The 20,039-nt window shown below is 40.5% G+C and overlaps 1 protein-coding gene across 3 annotated transcripts; it reads right to left on the reverse strand.

The window, feature by feature from the left end:
- Positions 1 to 431: 431 nt before the first annotated feature.
- Positions 432 to 20,008, reverse strand: ABHD17B (abhydrolase domain containing 17B, depalmitoylase). Of its 3 annotated transcripts, none has more exons than XM_049795501.1 (4): positions 19,698 to 20,008; positions 12,913 to 13,387; positions 2,852 to 3,031; positions 432 to 1,955 (listed from the first exon to the last, which is right to left on the reverse strand). In XM_049795501.1, exons 2-4 carry the CDS (start codon positions 13,377 to 13,379, stop codon positions 1,736 to 1,738), a joined length of 867 nt encoding a protein of 288 aa, XP_049651458.1. In that variant the 5' UTR covers positions 13,380 to 13,387; positions 19,698 to 20,008; the 3' UTR covers positions 432 to 1,735. The 3 variants fall into 3 exon arrangements, with proteins under 3 accessions (XP_049651458.1, XP_049651460.1, XP_049651459.1); XM_049795503.1 differs by having other exon boundaries at positions 19,958 to 19,977; XM_049795502.1 differs by lacking the exon at positions 19,698 to 20,008 and adding an exon at positions 18,510 to 18,597.
- Between the last annotated feature and the right edge of the window lie 31 nt (positions 20,009 to 20,039).

The following is a 20,039-nucleotide window of genomic DNA, read 5'->3' on the forward strand; positions in this document are numbered from 1 at the left end:
TGAAGTTCAGAACACACTGAAGCATAACTTGATCACAAAGACAAACAAGAACCCAGTTGCTGGAGAACAAATTCAAATTTCTTTCTATTCATTTACCAAACCAAAGAGCAAAAGGCAAGAAGTCACTGATGATTTCAAATAAAGCTAAATTTGAATTCATTACAGAAGAATGTTTATAAGTAACTCTGCAGCCGAAAACCTGTAAGCTGAACAGCAGAAAGTAGTAAGATAAGGCATGGGGATGGAAGGGTGATCAGAACAGTAGCTTAGCTGCTGATAAAGAAATGTGCCAACAATTCACAACAATGGGTTACTGCTTTAGTTCTCAGACTTCATAGAGTAAATAAATTATTTTTTGATAAGCAACTGGTTTGAATAGCAACAAGCAACTGTTGCTATTTCTTTTAAAAAAACAAAGGAAGAACATCAAGTTTATGGAATATTGTTTACTGTTAATCAACACATCTTAATCAAAGTTTTCACAATACTTGAAGCTACATTTAAGTATACAATAGTCTCAATCACAAAAAACAAGCAGAACAATTAAACTACATAAGGCCTTTAAATTAGAAGCACAGTGTGTATTGTTCGAATATTACTTTGTTTACAAATAGGCTACATATAGTTAAGTTTATTTTTCATAGTTTTATTCACACAAAATGCATTCAAGGGAAAGGCAACTTACAAAGTTTATTTTACTATGAGTTAATAGAAAAATGTCAACATTCTTTTCGTGCCCCTCCCCCCACGCCATCCAGGTGTGAGTAATAAGTTTTCCATACAATACTCAAAAAAACAACAAGCTTTTACACTAAACATCCAAAAGTAGAGCCTGATCAGATAACTGCAAACTTGCAAATTGTTTATTACAGAGTTGGATGAACTTCCAGGTTCTTTTGATGAAATATTGCATCTCGACGCAATCAATGCTTGTAACTACATTGTCCACAAAGCCTTCTAGGTTCTAAAAGTCTTACCAATTTCAAAGTAGTACTTAGTGGCCTATGTAGTAATCATGTGAGTGATATTTATGTTACAACAATGATAACTTGTGGCGTTATTTTGGCAAGATTAGGACTGCTGAGATGATGAGTGGGTAAATTTGTGACCTGAAAGGTAAGGGGCAACACAAGAACAAAAGAACTAAACTAAGCCCAAAATATATGAAAAATATGGAAAAACAGATCTATTTTGACTCCATCCCCCTATAACAGGGCATGGGTCATTTCCAGTGACTGTCTATTCTTATTACATACATTAGTATTTTCTCAAATTTCATGGCTATTACATTTTTACAGAACAACTGCTTAGAAGTCTGGTTTTTAATTTACACCTGTGCAACAGAGTAAGTCACAGTACATTTTGAGATGTTTAAAAAATATTTATAAACTTGTTTTTGATATGCTAAAGCATTTGGCAACTTTTACAGCATTTGATTTTATATAATTAAAATTTCATACAGTACTCCTTGTGATTTTTTTTGTACATCTAAGAAAAGAAAAACCTCACACAAAGTAATATGAACTTCCAAGCTTGACTGCATGATCATGTAATTCCAGTTTATAATACTGGCATTAAAACCTTCATTAATTATGTTGACAAATCACTGCCTGTAAATTTAATGAAGGCAACCAGGATGATTTGAAAACACAACTTTCAGGTTTTATGTTATGGTATTTATCAAGGTGTGCAGTTCCGCAGTGAAATGCAAAAGCATGTAAATATACAAAGAAAATTACAAGTTCACCAGTTCCTGTGACACAAACTGTTTTAACCTTTCAAGGTACTGTCCATAGAGTTCCACATCATTATGGCCCGCTCCTTCTACCCACAGTGGTTCTACAGGTCTCTGGCAACGCTCAAATAATGCTAGGCCATGTGAAAAGTCAATTACTTCATCTTCAGTCCCATGGATTATTAACACAGGAGATGTTATTTTAGAAATTTTGTCAATGCTGTAAGAAAAAGATTATATCTATGAACACAGTGAGCTTTATTAAATCTTTTTGAAGGACCAGACTGTTAATTTCACTTTTTAATTACACATTGTAGTTTTAACAATTTAACTCTGAAGTTGTTTAAATCATTAGAAAATTAGATCTTATCAACACCCTGGAAGCCATTACAGTAGTGCATGTAAAGCCACACAGAAAGGAAGAAAACTGGAAACTATTAGGATTGGATAACAGAGCAATCCATCTAAAAGTGGTATTCATTACCACATTCACTTAAAAAAAAAATCAAAGTCACTGGACTGATGAAAATATTACTTCAGAGTTCTTCAGTAAAAAAGTGCTTGTCAGAAGTGAAGGAATTGTAGCATTTAAAGTTTGACCATCTTTGAGGAAAAAAGGTCTTTGAAGTTAGATGCTCAAAATACAATTCTTTGAGACAAGTGTACCAGTTTGTAAGGGCCAACTAGTGGCACAGTTCTGAAATACATGACAGAAACTTTCTCCAGTTAAGGTCTACTTAGTTTTCCAGCCTTTGCTACTTAGAGAAATACGCAAAAGACTTTGTTCAATTACCCAGATTAACAATTCACTGGACTAGAACTGCTTGTTAGAATTAGTGGTATTAAGGGTTACATAATCACTTCTTTAATAGATTTTGCATTAACATTCCAGACCCACTGAAATGATTAGAGATGTGAAAAACCTAGATTTACAAAGTTCTGTAAACTCCTTCAAATCAAATGTTCCTTGTTGTTATTCACTCGGATTTTTGTCAAACTTTTTTTTTAAACCTTTGAAAGAAATTTTAGAGAATTTGCCGTATTACTTGTTTCCCTTGTCTAAAACTTCTGTAATAGAGAAAAATGTATGTAGAATAAAAAAATCCTAAAACTTACTTTGGGAATGCATCAAAGCAATAGGTCTTCTTCGTATCAGGAAAAGCTACTCGCATTCCTGAGGTCAGTGGAGAATGAAGAATTACAGCAGCACTTTCATACCTAGCAGCAAGATCCACAGATGGTACTGTTCCTATACTCTGGCCATATATAATCACATTTTCAGGGCGGATTCCGTACCTAGAAAATTAAAAATGTTAACAAAACTGGTATATAAAGAGAAACAGACAAAACTGCAACTATACAGCAAGGCAAAAAAAAGCATTTCTGAAGACAAAAATTTCCTGAGTATAAACTATGAAACAGGAGCTGGTAGAAGAACAAGCAAGTATATTCCATAACACACCTGACTTAAAGGGACAATTATTTACTCTGTATTTGCAGTATTTTTTTTGCCTTAAGCCTGAATGATACTGAAGTATGTTTGGGTTTTTTAAAATATGGATTTGTGAATGCAGTTGTGACTTGTATACTAGCTGAAAGCCTTTACTGGTAGCTCTAGTGGACCTACAACATAAAACTGATTAGAGCCTTCCTAGCTCTATGGTTATCAAGAAGAGCATAGTCAAATCTGCAAAAGTTTGGTTGGCTTCACTCTTCTGATACCTGATAAAAACTGCAAGCTGGTAACATTGCTCAGCAATTTAGTGGGACCTAAAACATGCCCACACAGACAGTGGTCTGAATACTACACGCTCTATGTAGCAGCTGAAATTCTTCTTTCTTATCATGGTTGGTTTGACATGCAAGCTAGCAAGGGGAATACCCAGCCTAACCCACGATTAAGACAGCCCAATAAGCACTACAAAATTAAGTGAAAGTCTCCCTCCTAGGAAGTTGAAAACACTCATTTTTTTTCCTGTAATTAACTGAGATAAACAAAAGAGTCATGAAACATCTAGTTAACACTTACACAAGTCAGATCTAACATGTTTTTGCATTACTGCGGATACAAAGAGCAGCTGGCTCCCAAGTACCAGTGGAAAAGCCTCTAAACAGAATGTTATGCGGGCAAGAACTGAGCCCATGGCAGAAGTGAGCTGCTGATACACTGATATATACCAACAAAGTACTCTTAGTACGGGTTCAGACTGCAAGTTATATTTATCCGAGTACCTTTGTTTAACTTATGTGGGAAAGGAAGTACCTTAAATAGGAAAAGATACTGCACTGCATTACAAAACAACAACAACAACAAAATCAAACATTGTTCTCGTGTATCATCAGAAACTTGTTCAGCTTTCCGAGTTAGAGCAGACTAGTCTAACACCAATATGGAACAGCATAAGGCAAGTGTAATGTTTGCCAACTGACTATGACTATAATCCTAAAAGGACTGACAATCAACTATTTACAGTTGAAGTGAAGCGCAACCATTATCTCTTCAACAATAAATGAATGCACCTTTCCTGTCAAAGCTAGGTAACAACACCCATACCCACAAAGAAGTTACCAAATTAGTATATTTTGCATACCTCCAGTAAAGCCAGCAAAACAGAGGTAATGAAAACTTGTCCAGTATCTTATAAATATGGCTAAATAAGTGTACAGGTCACTATATACTAAAATCAGTAAAGTCCAAAAGCCTCAAAATCAGGAACATCAGGAAAAAAGATGTTTCACATGTTCCAAGACATTTAAATTGCCAACCAACAAAACCCCAAAACTCACAAGTACTTTTCAATAAGCCAGAAAACATGTCCTGTGTGTAACATCAGTACATAATAAACAGTTTATTTAAAAAAAAATAATCTAGGAAGATGGCAAGAAAAACAAAATCACATTTAAGTATTACTGAAATGTAAGTATCACTAGCAGACCTCATTAGACACCCCAATAAGCTTTCTAAATTGGGGCTAAAGTCCACTATACACAGCTAACATTGTCTATTTAACTATTCATCTATTTATTTAAATTTTGTTTAAATAATTCATAGAATCTATCTGTATCATCACTACTTAATTACTATCAGCATTTCCTAGAAAGAGTTTCTAGGATCATAATCAAGATTTCTAAAACACTAAGACTCAATCATCAGCCTGGAACTACAGGCAAGCCCTCCACCTCACAATGGTTCTCAGAGAATAAAAAAATTCAAACATTCTGATTAACAAAGATTTTCTCAAAATTCCAACACACAAAAGTACTATGAATTAAAGCTTTGAAACTGAAACAAATGTAAGGTCTTCACTATTTCTGTATCTATTCTGAAACACCTGACAGCAGCCCAGCACCTATCCTTTTACAACTAATCTCCCAATTCAGAATAAGTCAAATCACATTTGTCCATTCTGAAAGTACAGTATAGCCTTCTATCCCTTTCATATAATTTGAACAAAGTTTAAATTAATACCTGACACTTTGCATCATTACTATGGCATGGAGTTTGCACAGCAAATTATGATATAACATAGTTTTCAAATAAAAAACCTAGCAAATTATCACATTCACATTTCCTCAGGTATTGAGTTTTACAAGGTGCAGGCCATTGCACAGAAATTTAAAGCAAAATTTAGAAGTACATTTTGGAGCATATATTCTCCTCTTTCTCATTATTCTTCCCCCTATTTTTTTAATCCAAATCCTTCAGCCTAAAGATAGCTAAAGATTGGCTACAAAAAGTAATCCAAGAAAAGCATTTACTATATTTGGATTAAAGTAATCCTTTCTCCACCACAGCCAAACAGATTGCCTTCACAGCACTCACCAGAAACTATTTGTTTTGCAGTCTGGAAACTGAAATAGTGAGGCCAATCACCAGAAGTAGCGATTCAGAGCATAATTTTGAATATTCTGTCTTGGACAAAGGAAAAAAAAAAGGGGGGGGCAAAAAACAACCCCCCCAAAAAGAACAGCATCTGCTGTGTCTGTCTCCAGTCTCCCCTTTCCTCTTTAACAGATTTCTGAGAAGTTTGGGAAAAAGGAAGAGCCCAACTGTCCCCCAGTGCCTCTCTCCCAGAAGTATCACTTCCCAATCTATAATGGAAGAATTCTTGAAAAGATAACTGTTGGCAAGTTCCATAGTCATAAAATTTGTCTACTCCTTTTGACAGTCCTGTAAAGTCCAGGTAAAAGCCAAGAAGTTTGGTAGAAAATCATTAGTTGACTACACACCTGGTCTCCAAAATGAAGAAGTATCAGATCAAGAAAAAGTGGCAGTAATATTGTTCTCTTAATTAGTCCCTTAGAATTACAGGCCATCCTGAGGAAAGGGAATGTGACAGAGCCATGTGCGGTAAGTAGCTGTTCTGGTGGCAAGAGCTCAAAGACATGCTGTAAAAACCGTTGATATCTTTGAAAGCTCATTCTGTTGATTATAGAAGTAATGTAAACACTACCATCTACACAAGTAATCTTAGATAACTTGTATCAGAATACACTGGCCTTCAGTTTGTTGGTCCTGGTAATGGGGGAGGTTTATGTGTTTTGTTTTGTTTAAGCCATAATCACCAGAAATGACCTTGGTACAAAATCTTAAAAGTAGCTGTGCATAGATGTACCTTCTCAGAGAAAGCACTCTTCCTCAGGAACAATTATTCTGGACTTAATCTGGCATGAAATTTAGAAAGATACTTTCTGCAGTTCAAAGGCTGCCCACATAATTTTTCACCTTCCCACAGCAACTGAGATTTCAATTCTTTTTAACACCCGATTCATCCTTTATGTTCATGCACCTAAGGGCTACATGCCTGGAAAGCACATGGAACTTGAAGAACAGTTTTTACTTAGAACTAAACATACATCTGTTGACATAAGCTTGCTAGCATCTACACAGAGTGCCTGTGCACTCATGAACTTCTGCCCTATCACCACGCTAAAGGTACAGGTTAATGTCACTACAATGCTAAGCTATTTCAGAACAGGAGAGAACCACTTTCCTGTTTCCATCTTCAGTGACATGTTGCCCTTCATTGGGCTTCAGCAACTAGTTTGGGAAACTAAACTAATCTCTTCTGGGAGAAGGGGAACAACTACTTTTCTGCTCCTTTGTGCTGGCTGTCTTCAGGGCCAGGCAAGAAATGACATGCCTCTGGTGGGTTAAAGGAAGAAGCAAGCCAATAAATTGTTGTAACTAACATCAGCCCACTCCCTAGAATCAGGGCCCAAGCTAACACAAGGCGATTAACAAAGCCAGTATGCTCTTCTGTGAGCCTACATATGCTGATCAGTTGATAGCTGGTCTCTTGTCAAAGACGCAGCCCTGAACACTCCTGCCTGATCTTTTCAGCTTCTGGCAGGAAAAGAAGAACTGCTAAACAGCAATGAAATATTTTTTTCCCTTTGTGACAAACATTTACAATGTGCTGTAGCACAAACTCTTTCACCGTTTCCTTTATATTTCTGTCTCTGTAACAAGACCTTTACTAAACACTTAGTGGCAGTCCACCTCTTTTCCGCCCCTCCCTCTTTTTTTCTTTTCATAGAATCATAGAACAGTCTGGGTTAGAAGATGATCTAGTCCAGCCCCCTGCCACAGGCAGGGACCTCTTTCACTCACCAGGTTGCTCAGAGCCCTGTCTGACCTTACCTTTAACACTTTAAATGGATATATATCATTTACATTGGATATTCATCATATTATATACTTTCATTGGATATACATCACATTACCATGACATGCAATATGCAAACTACAAAATGCATGTCTGGCTGTAACGAGTGGGTTTTGGTTTTGTTTTTTTGGTTTTTTTTTTTTTTTAAGCTTCAGTTCCCTTTAACAATCAAATACCAGCTGAAATTACCATACTGTACTACTTCCAGGCTCTTACGAGTACCTGCCATTTTGCCCTTGATACCTAAGGGAGACAGAAAGCAATTTATCTTTTTACTTCTGAACTACTGCTGTTAATCTAGAAGACTTGCTCACTTTACAATAATAAAATAAAGTATCAGTAAGATAAACCTTATAAGGGTACATTTTCAATAATATCTCTCAGGCTCACACTAATGAAGAGTTACAATAGATGCTCTAGTGAGGCTGCTGTTTGTGAAGCTGTTGCAACACATGCATTTAACTAACTGACAGCAGTGCTTGAGGCACATGGAACAAGGGGGAACATCCTGAGGGAAATTTCAATGCACACTTCAGAACCTTTTGTCACCATGCACATAACACATGAAATTACAGCTGCAAATTGCAGAACATGAAGGGCATGAACATCCTCCACACCTTTAACTACCAACATTCCAGGCCATGAATAAAAATCACGAGCATACAGCTCTTCCTCAACTCAGATGCACATTCCCCTTCTTGTGTATACAACATGTATCATTGCCAGATGTATTGGCTCTGTGTGGCAAGGTGGGTTTTTTTTTTTGGGGGGGGGGGGGGGGGAGGGGGAAGGGGAGTGTCGGGGGCTGGGTTACAGGGGTGGCTTCTGTGAGAAGCTGCTGGAAGCTTCCCCTGTGTCCAACAGAGCCAATGCCAGCCAGCTCTCAGATGGACCCACCGCTGGCCAAGGCTGAGCCCATCAGTGATAGTGGTAGCACCTCTGTGATAACATATCTAAGAAGGAAAAAAAGTTGCAGGGCACATAGAAACTGCAGTCGGAGAGAGGAGTGAGAATATGCGAGAGAAACAGCCCTGCAGACACCAAGGTCAGTGAAGGAGGGGGAGGAGGTACTCCAGGCGCTGGAGCAGAGATTCCCCTGCAGCCCATGGTGATGAAGACCATGGTGAGGCAGGCTGTCCCCCTGCAGCCCAGGGAGGTCCATGGTGGAGCAGATATCCACCTGCAATCCAGGGAGGACTCCACACCAGAGCAGGGGAAGAGGGTGCTGAGTCCTGCCCCTGAAGAGGATGAAGCAGCAGAGACAACATGTGATGAGCCGACCACAACCCCCATTCCCTGTCCCTCTGTGGCACTGCGGGGGGTAGGTAGAGAATCCAGGAGTGAAGGTGTGGGAAAAAGGGAAGGATGGAGGGAAGGTGTTTTGAGATTTGGTTTTATTTCTCATTACCTTACTTTGGTTGATTGGCAATAAATTGAGTTAATTTTTCCCAAGCTGAGTCTGTTTTGCCCATGACAGTGATTGGTGAGTGATCTGTCCTTATCCCAACCCACAAGTCCTTTGTTATATTTTCTCTCCCCTGTCCAGCTGAGGAGGGAGGAGTGATAGAACAGCTTTGGTGGCCCCTGGCATCCAGCCAGGGTCAACCTGCCACACTAGAATAAAAGGGAATTATGTTTTATGAGAGGCAAGCCCATTGACCACAAATGTCATAATCAACAAACTGCACCTCCTCTGCCTCTTGTGACAGTTTAGCATTTTCTAAACCTTATAATGGTACTAGTATATTTGTTTTATTGGCAAGATTTCTCTTCATGATAAATTGAGCTACTTTTCCCTACCAATTTAAGTAAAAGCTCAATTTCTCTCCAAATATTCAAAGTTAAGGCACCTCATCTTCTAGCACCCCCCCAACTTTTGAATGAAAAAACTCCACCCTAATTTGTGAATTCTCAAAAGAACACTTTCAGCCAATATCCAAATAGATTTGATATTATTCCTATATTTGGCTGTTCAAATTATGGACATGCAGTCCACTTTGACATACCAGGCTGATGGTGAGATCTACCCTTCAATTTTTCAATTATTATACAGTCCATGATAAGCAACAATGAAAAGGTTCTTTGGCTTCTTAAAGGTAAATCTAGTCATGAGGCAACTCCAACAAGTCTTCAGGTTTCTGAATGAGCACCACTTGCCCTGCATTTGCCTGGGGCTGGTTAAACCTTTCCACCCTTGCTAGGGTGTCATCAAAGTCCTTCAGAGACCAACGCAGCAGAAAATAGGCGTATCCCAAAATGACTACTGGCATTTCAACACTTTGTAGCTATGACAGACAGAAAAAAGAATGTCCTCACTTGCAGCTTTTATGTAGTCCTATGCACATGAATATGCAATAATGTGCAACTTTCCCAAACATGATGGCAGCGAATCACCTTGCCTTCTTCCACAGTCAGCATCCACATGGACAGCTACTGCTTCCTATTAAAATACTCAAAGCAGGTAAAGAATAGGGACATAATTCAGAATCTGCATCTGCTGTTTACCTCTTCTCATCTGCTGCCAAATCAGCTTTCTGTATTCATTTACATGAATGGTAATATTCACACACCCTTACAACAACCACTTCTAAGAAAGTAGTGTTGGACCAACCTCACCATCATCCTCAGTACCAGTTCCAGACTATTTCACCCTAGATGCCCAGTCCCCACTGGATAGTTGTGCCAATTTGCAGATGACCATCTGGATTGTTGTTCCAAGATATAAAACTTAACACACTAACACATCTCTACCACAAGCAGCTGTGTTAACTGTAGAATGAAGTCCACATAGGCATTTCAATTACCCCAGAAACACCTTTTAATGTTGGGTTCTATGATACCATTTCTCAGAACAAGGAATGCAGGGAGCTGTGGGTGGCTGTGATCAACCTCCAGCACAGGTAATTTCTCCATTCTTCTCTTTGTTCCATCACAAACTGTGAGGCACAGTTTAAAAGTCTAGGATCCCTTTCTTCTCTCCTTCCATAAACATGCATTTCAAAGGAGTTAGAGCTATACTTGCATCCATCCTGCAAACAATCCACTGAATGAATTTGTTTTTTGCAGAACACTCACACTATAAAATGTTAATGATGGTGGCAGTGTAACACTGACGGAACAGGCTATGCTAGAAAAGTGAATCAATGCTGCAGCAACTGCTCAAAGGCTCCGTTTTGGTCCAGATATACATCAAGTATTTAAATACAGCTTTGCACTGTCTCAGGGCTCAAGAGAATACCATGGACTGGTAACCAAAGTGTGAGAGCCAGTATGTCCAGAGTCATGTACTCAACTTCTCCCTGCTACATTCAGCATCCTGACACAAAGACAAGACCAGGTCTGCCAATTGGAAAACTGCTGAAAGTACCACAGTGGAAACTAGTAATACCAACCACTTTTTAAGCAACGGAAAAAATTCAGTTCACGTTTGTGAAATCCACAATTTGGGCAGACCAATCCAAGCTCTACAGAATTATCTATTTCTAAAGGAGCTTTTGACACACACGAAAAAAATGCAGACAGCAAATGGAACTCAGCTGAGGTCATTCCTGAATGGAAGAGGGAAAAGCAGATAGATGTAGTATGTATTTAGAGTTCCCCCCAACAATGTCTGTTCAGATATGATATTATAATGAACAATCCTATTTGACTAGGGAAGACAAACTATGATTGTTCAAGAATGGAAGTGAGAATTCAAGTTGCGGTCACATTTTCTTTTAAGTTTTCAATCAGAAATTCATCAGGGGGAGGAAGAGACAATAATTACAAATTAGTTCATAAAACTGAGCCTGTAAACTGACATAAACAAATGATTAAGTTTGACCATCCAGTTCCCTTCCATTTTCTGGTACATTTAAAGAATTCAGGCTGTCTTCCACATAGTTCACAAAACATATTATGTTTTTGGTCAATGTTACTTGGTATTTCACCAAATTGCTATCTTCCAGATCGCCAATCAACTACAGACCACAGTCACCAGTGCACCTGTTGCAGCTCTTGGCTTACAGAACAGATGTCTAGTTATATCTCAGCTTTCCACTGTAATCAGAAGAAATGCTAAAACCTAATCTAACAACATGGTACACATGGTTTTGGATATGTGAGGCTGAATACCTGTCCCGTGCAGTTGTATGAGGTTTATGATAATAAGCATTCCCCCTACTTTAGTATGAATAAAGTATGCTTCTTTAAAAAGAAGTATCACACCTTTGTCATAATGTAAAAAAAAATGCAACACAATGTGTATTTAGAACAATGAAGAAATGATAATCCACTCCAAAGAAATAGGAAAATAGTTAATATTACATTGATCAAGTTCTAAATTCACTGCAACAACTACCAGGCTCCAGGATTTAAAGAGTCTTTACACATGGCCTTACACTAAGTCACATCCCTGATATTATATCATTAAACAGTATGCTCAAGTTGCAATGATCAAACCATAACATGCTGCTCTATATTAAATTCCGTTTTTCACAGATTTTTGGTGCAAAATACACAATGTAATAGGAGGTTTTTTGGTGAACATCTATTCTTATGATCGTCAAGTATTTAAAAAAATAATCCTTTTGTAGTTTGGGTACTTGTAACACAAGAATATTGCTCTAAATGGAACAAACCACGGTGACAAATGCTTCCAAATTAAAGAAACAGGTATTCAGTACTGTGTTTACTTGGTGCCCAGGATTCTTACCTGTGTCAGAGAATGCCTCCAGAGTCTTTCACCTTACTATTTTATCTCCCTAAAACCAGAGGCTTAGAACACAGAAACTGTTGAAACAACATCCTTCCAATTTGTGTTTTGGGGTTTTTTTTTTCCCTTGTCCAGTTTTAATCTATTTGAGATAAAACCACTGGTTCAATTCCTAGTTTTTGTTCCCACCATAATGTTATTTACACAGATCAATTACAACCTTTCCCACACATCATATTTTGCAAAGATAAAAACATCTTCTTGTTTTATAGAGAAAGCTATCTTTGGAAATGCAGTAGCTGCTTGTCTGAATTCTGAAACAAAGGTGGTCTGAACACCACACAGAAGTCCAAACAGAGTCTCACCATGTTCTCTTATAGCAGCTTTTCCATTGCCCCTCTCTACAAAAACAGTAGTTGATGAAATTATCTAAAAAAAAAACAACCTGCATTTTCTCACCCACATCACACCAGTGGCTCAGTTACTGGGGAATCAATTATTATAGGTTCTTCCTATCTTCTGAGATCTCCAGCTAGAAGATCCCAACCTGTGACAATAAGGATTATCTTCTAATCATTCAAGACTGAAACATACCTTATTAAATTTCACCCTGTTTCAATTTTTCTAGTATATCAGGACTATATACTGATCTTGCTCAATACTGACAATGCCTTTGGCATAATGCACCACCAATCAGCTTGGATATGAATCAATTAATCCTAAAATACAGCATTTCTGTTTAAACTACCAATGCAGATTAAGTACAACCATTTGAAAAGCACGCTGTAAAAGAAAATTGGCAACTAATGTCTTACCTTGTCCTAAGAGCCACCCAAGCAGCATCAATGTCAGCATACAGATTCTTCTCTGTTGGCTTCCCAGAACTTGCACCATATCCAGAATAATCATATGAGAATATGTTGCAATTAATCCGTGAACCCAGTCCTATATAAAAGCTACTCATCTGACCTAGGTCAACAGCATTTCCATGTGAGAAGAGCAAAGTATACTTGGCGTTAGGCGAGCAACGCACAAACATACAGGCAATCCTGTTACCTTTACTTGTTCTAGTCATGAAGCACTCAATGGCATCTTTTTCTCTAGAAGAATATTGCCAGTCTGCTCGCTCTGAGAGATGTAAAGTCCAGCGACTACCACTCTCATCGCACATCAGTGTGTACGTGGGATCAGGAGGTAGGAATGCCAGTTTGGAGGCAATTTTCCCTGGGCATGGTGGACAACAGAACAGGCAACACAGTTCACTAAAGGAAAGATTATTCATCTTCTAGTCTGAAACAGGAAGAAAGAATGGTATCAGTTTCTAGTTACAATCTTACACAAAAAAAGAAAAAAGAAACTCATGGAAAACACAAACATAACCACTCTAAAAAATAATACATAATTTTAGTGGAAACATTTAACAAACAGATTTAAATATATATATGTGAATTTCTATATAATAGCTTATTTGATATTATTAGCTACTTTAGAATGAGCATATCATTAAAAAAAAGATGGCTCTAAAGCTCTGCCAGATATTAAAACTAAAATATGATTACCCAGGAGAGAACAAGCATGAGTTTTGGAGTTTCTTTGGAGGCAATTAAGTCCCTCATCTTAAGTCACTAAAAGTGTACATGTTATAAAGAATGATTAAAATATTTTGCAGCATTTGCAGGATACCAAGGCTATGCAGACCTCTGCAGCCAAAAATCACTACAGCGTTTCCGAAATATGAAGAATATGTATTGCAGTCATGAGTTATGCGCTCCTGCAAGCGTTTTCAGCAGTGTGAAAGGTGCATGAAGGTCAAAACTTTGAAGGCAAACCAAGATGCTTCTGCTGGCTTAGCAGACACTGTAGACCATCTGTACACTAAAATCCAGCCACAAACTCTTCCTTGCTCCACACACTGGCTGAGCACATAAACATTTTGAAACCCTTCAAAGAAATTATTAGCTAAGGTTTCCTGTATTGCACATAGGAATTAGGATTATATTAGTGATATGACTATTTTTATTGTGTGCTTTAACAAAACCATCCCAAACCAAATACTCTATCACAGATATTTGGCAAATCAATATAATCTATACTACCACTTCAAAGCATTGGTTAACAGAGTGGGGAAGGAAGAAAAAAAGTAAACACACATACACCTAAAGCAAGGTAGGTAAAGATATAGTTGCCCTGAAAAGCAGGCATTGTGTCATCTTAATTTACAGCAGCAAGAAGGGAGGGGGAAAAAAATCCTTTGCTGTGACAATACTTTTTCTCAGAGGTAGGAAGAATGATGAAATCTACCAAGAGCCCTGCTAGAAACCAGCACACCTAAGATAAGCATTTACACTACTTCCCTTGTGTTGAGGCATCTGACATTTCACCTCAACTTAAACAACTTCTCCATCCCAAATCTACCTACAGGTCTCAAGCTCAGTTCCTGCCAGGTGACTGCAAACAGAAACACTCTTACAGTTTCGTGTACCAGCTTTGACTGCTAGATACACGGTTACAAATGGGAACAAAACAAGCTGATTTCTGATGTCCACAGACCCATCTTATTTCAGAAATACTTGGGTAATGCAACAATAAAATCTTACTGCTAACTATAATACTTGGTGATATTTAGATCATATTTCAAAGTTTGTCCTCTAACTTGTAACACAAGCATAGTTTTCATGCCTGTATAAATGTCTCTTCAGAAAAGCTTCAAGGACACTGCTGTAAGACCTGTTGAATATACACCACAGATTAGCTACCTGTATTTTGGATGCGTGAATGGTCTCTTCCCTGTGGTAGAGTATGAATGCATACTGAATACAATGTTACACAGAATAAACTTGCAGAGTAGCAAACACAGGCACAGCAAGACAGTCCGATAAACAGCATAAGCATTCTTGGAATACTACTCCTCTTTGTAGGGCACAAACCCCCATTTTTTTTGCCAAGGCTGCTACAGCCAAGTGCTTTCACCCTGAGACTCTGGGGTTTTTTTCAGAATAGAGAGAAATCACAGGCTCTTAGATATGGGTGACCAACACTACCAATTTAGAGGAGATGGCAGGAAGGGTGTACTGGTCACCTCCCATAAAAAGGTACATTGTCTCTTAAATGAAGATCCACAATAAACGACCATATTTCTGCCAGCGAACGAAACAACAACCTCATGTATTTATGTAATCAGCCCAAGTAGTCACTCCAATATGGAGTAGCTCATCTGTTCCCTGTCAGGTGAGGTTATTTAGCCATTAATTTTAATCTACAAGCAGGCCAAGGAGTGGAACACCTCTATGGAAGAGGTCTAGCAATTGGCAAAAGGCTGGGGCTGCTTTATGCACAGGAAAAAAATCAATACTTTTTCCCCTTCTTTACTTCTCTTACAGTTTACTTAGTTCACGTTCACAGCCCAGAGAAACTGCTGTGATGTCTCAACAGGCTTTTTTTGCAACAAGTGCTTATGACCCAGCATTCAACCACACTTCTATCAGACACTATTAAACCGATATTTTCTGAGTAAGTTTTCCCACCTTTTCAGTAAAGCTGAAGGCCAAAGCTAGATCCCACAACTTATTTGGTGGAGAGGGGGAATATTATTTTAGGTGAAAAATTTAGAATAATACATACCTCCAAAAGTGAGATATAAATAGCCTGTTCTGCCCAGGAACAGCAGATTGCACTCTATTCCAGCATATGACAATAACTACAGAATTTCTTACTTGCTTCTCAGGCCACTTGTCAGAAAGAATTAAAACAAGAGTTTACATTATTTATAACTATAAACAGCCCAGCAACACTACAAATATGATCTCACTCAGAGAATATTTGCTAGTTGTCAAAGTCATTTCAGAAGACTGGAAGCTGGCCTGCGGAATTCACACACAGGGCAGTACTGGAGTAACCACAGTTAATCATCTGAGGTGGTACTGTGCCTCAAGATAGCTTAAATGTGCTAAAAATGGGCTGTTGCCACATATGGCAAATAACTTATGCTGAAGACCATGGCTAAAGTATTATTTCTCCTCTATACTAGACTGTAATTAGACTTTATATAATGCTCATTTAATCCAATGCAAACTGTCTACTGAAACTAAAGATTCTGATTCCATAGTTATTCTCCATCTAAATCACAGCTAGCAACAACTCCTTCCTTTAAAACGAATACTTTCTTCACTCAGAAGACCCAAGCAAAACAGCAGCTTCCTAGCATCACTAACTGAAGAAATCTGACAAAACACCTACTGAACTCCCTCAGGAGGATACCTTTAACTAAATGCAAACAATGTTTCCATTATACTGGAACTGGTTTGTCATTCTTTGTATTCACATGAGTGTGTTCTTAACCTCCGGATCTGGAATGGAACCAGGATGTGAGAGTGTCCCCAGGGTGTATAGAGTAATTCTGGTATCACTGTTTAAAAGTTCAACTGAATCAGCATTTCAGCCTAGTAGTTATCCACCAGATGTCATAATTTAACTTCAACTAAGCAGGCATTCTCTCTCCTTAAAAGGTATACTGCTCAGATACTTCAATGAGGGATTAAATTTAATGTTACCCCCCTACTAGTGTTTTTTAATGTCCTTAATGTTAGAAAACATGTAACATGATTTTCTAATGATTCATCCAGCCAGAAATGATTATGGTAAAACTGAAAAGAAAAGTCACAAAACCCCCTTCATTTAGCATCACCTACCCTTGGTAAAAGATTCAGAGATCAACAGTCTTAAGAGACTAATTATTTTATTAAGTCTAAAATATAATTTATGGAAAGTGAACAAGGTATCGCAAGTGAAGCTGCATTTTAAAAAGTCACTCTAATAACAAATGGGCTTGATGTATGCTTTTTCTGGACTCTTACTGAAACTGGGGCAAAACCAACACTGACCACAAATTACCTTAAGCATACAGTTCTGCAAGTACAGATGAATAACTTTAATGGGACTCATTTGCCTAAGATATGTTGTGAATACCTAAGTTACAGTCTAACACCTTCTGAGCATGTATGATGTAAATCTCTGTGCTCATTGCAGTAGCATCATCAGACACAGAGATCAACACATCCCAACAACATGACTATTTCACCTTCTATTTGTCATTTCAGTACTACTAAAAGAAGCCAGTGCTGTTCTGCAAACACAGCTCCTAATGCTGGTAAAATTACTAGCAACAGAAGGAACAAAATAAGAGAACTATTTGTCTCCTTTAAAATTATACTGCATTTTTCATATAAATTAAGTAGGAAAATTCTGCGGAAGAAACTGTGGAAAAACTGCTAAACCTACTATTGCACCAAGAAAGGCTAAAAAAATAAAACAGACCCAAGTGGCATCACCCACCCTTTCTGGGATAGCTTTTAAAAGGAAGGCCAGATCATTTTATCATATTTATCTCTTTAACTCTCTTATGAATAAAAAAGTAACACAGAAAGCGACAAATGTAAAACTGCCCACAGGCAGTAATTTCAATCCAGCCTTTGGCAATTACCCTTTTCATTAAGGCTGACAGAAGGGAGGGGGGGGTGTGGGGGAGTGGGTGTCTAGTCCGAAAGAACACCTCAAATATTTATCTTGCGATTCCTAGGATAACACAAATGTAGTTCTTTCGTGTAAGCAATTATTCCTGTCCTCCCTCTGCAAATCATTACAAGAGAGTGGCTCCTTTTATTCACATCTTTGAGTACTTCACTATGTATTAGCCTCAAAAGCCCAACACTTACAAACACTTATCTAGAAATCTTATATTTACATTAAATTGTTCTAATTGTATATTTAAAACAAATTACCTATTTCATATGACCTAATCACAAGAACAAAGTCAAACTCGTAAATACAGCTGCTGGTTTGTAAATTTTAGTGTCGCTCTAGCTTTAACAGGCAAGATATTCAAATTGTTGGTTATTTTTTTTGTTCGGTTGTTTGGATGTTGTTTTTTTAAATCATTATTATTCATTATATACTGCTGAAATAAGAAACTCCAAGGTAGTTTCCCTCACCCTTTTTCACTGAGCACAACGCAACAAAAACTCGAGTTCGAGCCACTACTGAAGCACCCTTATTTATTTCAACATCTGCATTGTATTAAAAATGGAAGAGAAGGGTACAAACATCCTCCAACTACTTCAACAGTTAAAGCAACAAAATGTTTAGTGGGGAAGAAAAAAGAATCATCAGTGTCTGATTAAGTATTATATAAAAGTTTAAACTAACAGAATTATTATGAGAGAATAAACAGTAGGTCCGGAAAAGAACACGGAGGAAGTCTGTTCAATAATGAAAAAGCCACACCAAGAAATACCGTGAAGGCACTCTTTAAGGTAGCTTTCAAAGAGCAAAGAAACCTATGTAAAAACAGAGAAGCCCAGCAGGACCAAAACTTCATTTTGGTTAGTGCGATTTTTAAAGAAATAAACAGCTTTACCCGTGTCACGAGTTCTAGCAGTCTTATAAAGCTTAACGTGCACATAGAGACCCGCTGCTGCTGGTTACTTTGTATACCTCAAAGCCCAAAGGCGCGGCTGGAAAGAGAAAGGGAACACGGGCAACGCCAAGTGAAACATCTCGCCCTCCCTCCTCGGCCGAAGATCAAACCGACCCGCGAGAGGTCCCGGGCAGATAACCGCGGGATTAGGCCGGATTCCATCCTGTTTGGCCCGCAGGACTCGGCTCCCCGGAGCTGCCCCGCTGAAGCCGCCTGCGCCCGGCCCGGCGCTGGAGACCCCTCTCCCGCTCCGCGGCCGCGCCAGCCCGCTGCTTCACTGCACCGCTCGGCCCAGCCCCGACAGGCAGCGAGCGACGCTCTCGAAGCCGGCCGGCCGGCCTGCCTGCCGGTGGCGCCGCCCGGGCTTCTGCAGTCCTCCGGGGTTTTCTCCTCGCTGCCTCCCGGCCACATACGTTCAGCTTTTCAGTTAGTAATATCCGAGACCGATCTTAAGGCCGGCGCCACTCCCACCCCCCGTCGTCAACGGCAGAACCTGAAGCAGTACCTTAAACCAGGCTCGCGAGAATTAAGTCAGCTCTTCAGGTGTCCCCACCTGAAGAGGACTTCGCAGAAGTCAGTCAGCAGCACTGGCGCGGAGGCGCCGTTTAGACCCGCTACAAGCCAGAGCTTCACACGCGCTTCCACAGCCGGGGCGCCCGCTGCCCGAACAAAGGCGTCCGCGGCCCGCCCGCAGCACCCCGGGCGGCGGGGCAGAGGCCCCCCGAGCCCGCAGGCGGGTGGGGGGGGGGGGGGGGGGCGGCGGCCGCCGCCCCCCCCCCCCCCCCCCCGCCCTTGCCCTGTTCGGGGAGTCGAACTGACGCCTCCCCGGCCGAGGAAAAGCCGGTGCCTGCCGCGGCCCTCCCTCCCGCCCCACGCCGCAGCCCCGGAGCGGGGGGAGAAGGGCGGCGGGGGGGGCAGGTGCAGGCGGGAGAGAAAACGGCCGGGCCTGCCGAGGGCTCAGCTCGCCGCCACAGCCGGCGGGGCGGAACCTCCAGCCGCCACCCCGCCGCCGGCGCCCAGCCGGGGCCGCCCCGGCTGCTTCCCCACCACCCCCCTCATCACCGCAACTCGCCCGTCCCGGCCCCGCCGCTGCCACGGGGGGGGTGAGGAAGGGAGAGGAGCCCCTACCTGCACCGGGCGCTCCGCGCGGCGGCGGCGCGCACGGCCCCGCGCTTCCCCAACTGCCGCCGCTCGAACGCCGGGCCGGCGGGGGAGGGGTGCCGGTTGTGCTGAGTAACGGCGCGGCGGCGGCGGGCGGCTGTCAGCGCCCCGGCCCCCGGTCGGCGCCCGCAGCTCCGCAGCCGCCCTCCGCGGCAGAGAACGCGCGGCCCCCGGAGAGCTGCCCTCCGCGCGGCCTACGGGAGGAGAAGCGGCGGCGGCGGCCTCACCTCGCCGAGCGACTGCATCGGATCGAGCGGCTGCCGGAGCGGCCAAAGAAGCGGCGGGGCGGGGCGGGGCGGGGCGGGACCG

Source organism: Accipiter gentilis, chromosome Z (assembly GCF_929443795.1).
Source record: "Accipiter gentilis chromosome Z, bAccGen1.1, whole genome shotgun sequence".
Taxonomy (NCBI): Eukaryota; Metazoa; Chordata; class Aves; order Accipitriformes; family Accipitridae; genus Astur; species Astur gentilis.

What these genes read in the sequence shown, in the direction of transcription:
- ABHD17B (XM_049795501.1), bottom strand. Translation starts at nt 13,379, where the DNA reads ATGAATAATCTTTCCTTTAGTGAACTGTGTTGCCTGTTCTGTTGTCCA. An exon ending in TGGGTGGCTCTTAGGACAAG is followed by an intron (nt 3,032 to 12,912) that starts GTAAGACATTAG and finishes TTAATTTTCTAG; the next exon opens with GTACGGAATCCGCCCTGAAA. An exon ending in TGCTTTGATGCATTCCCAAA is followed by an intron (nt 1,956 to 2,851) that starts GTAAGTTTTAGG and finishes TTTTTCTTACAG; the next exon opens with CATTGACAAAATTTCTAAAA.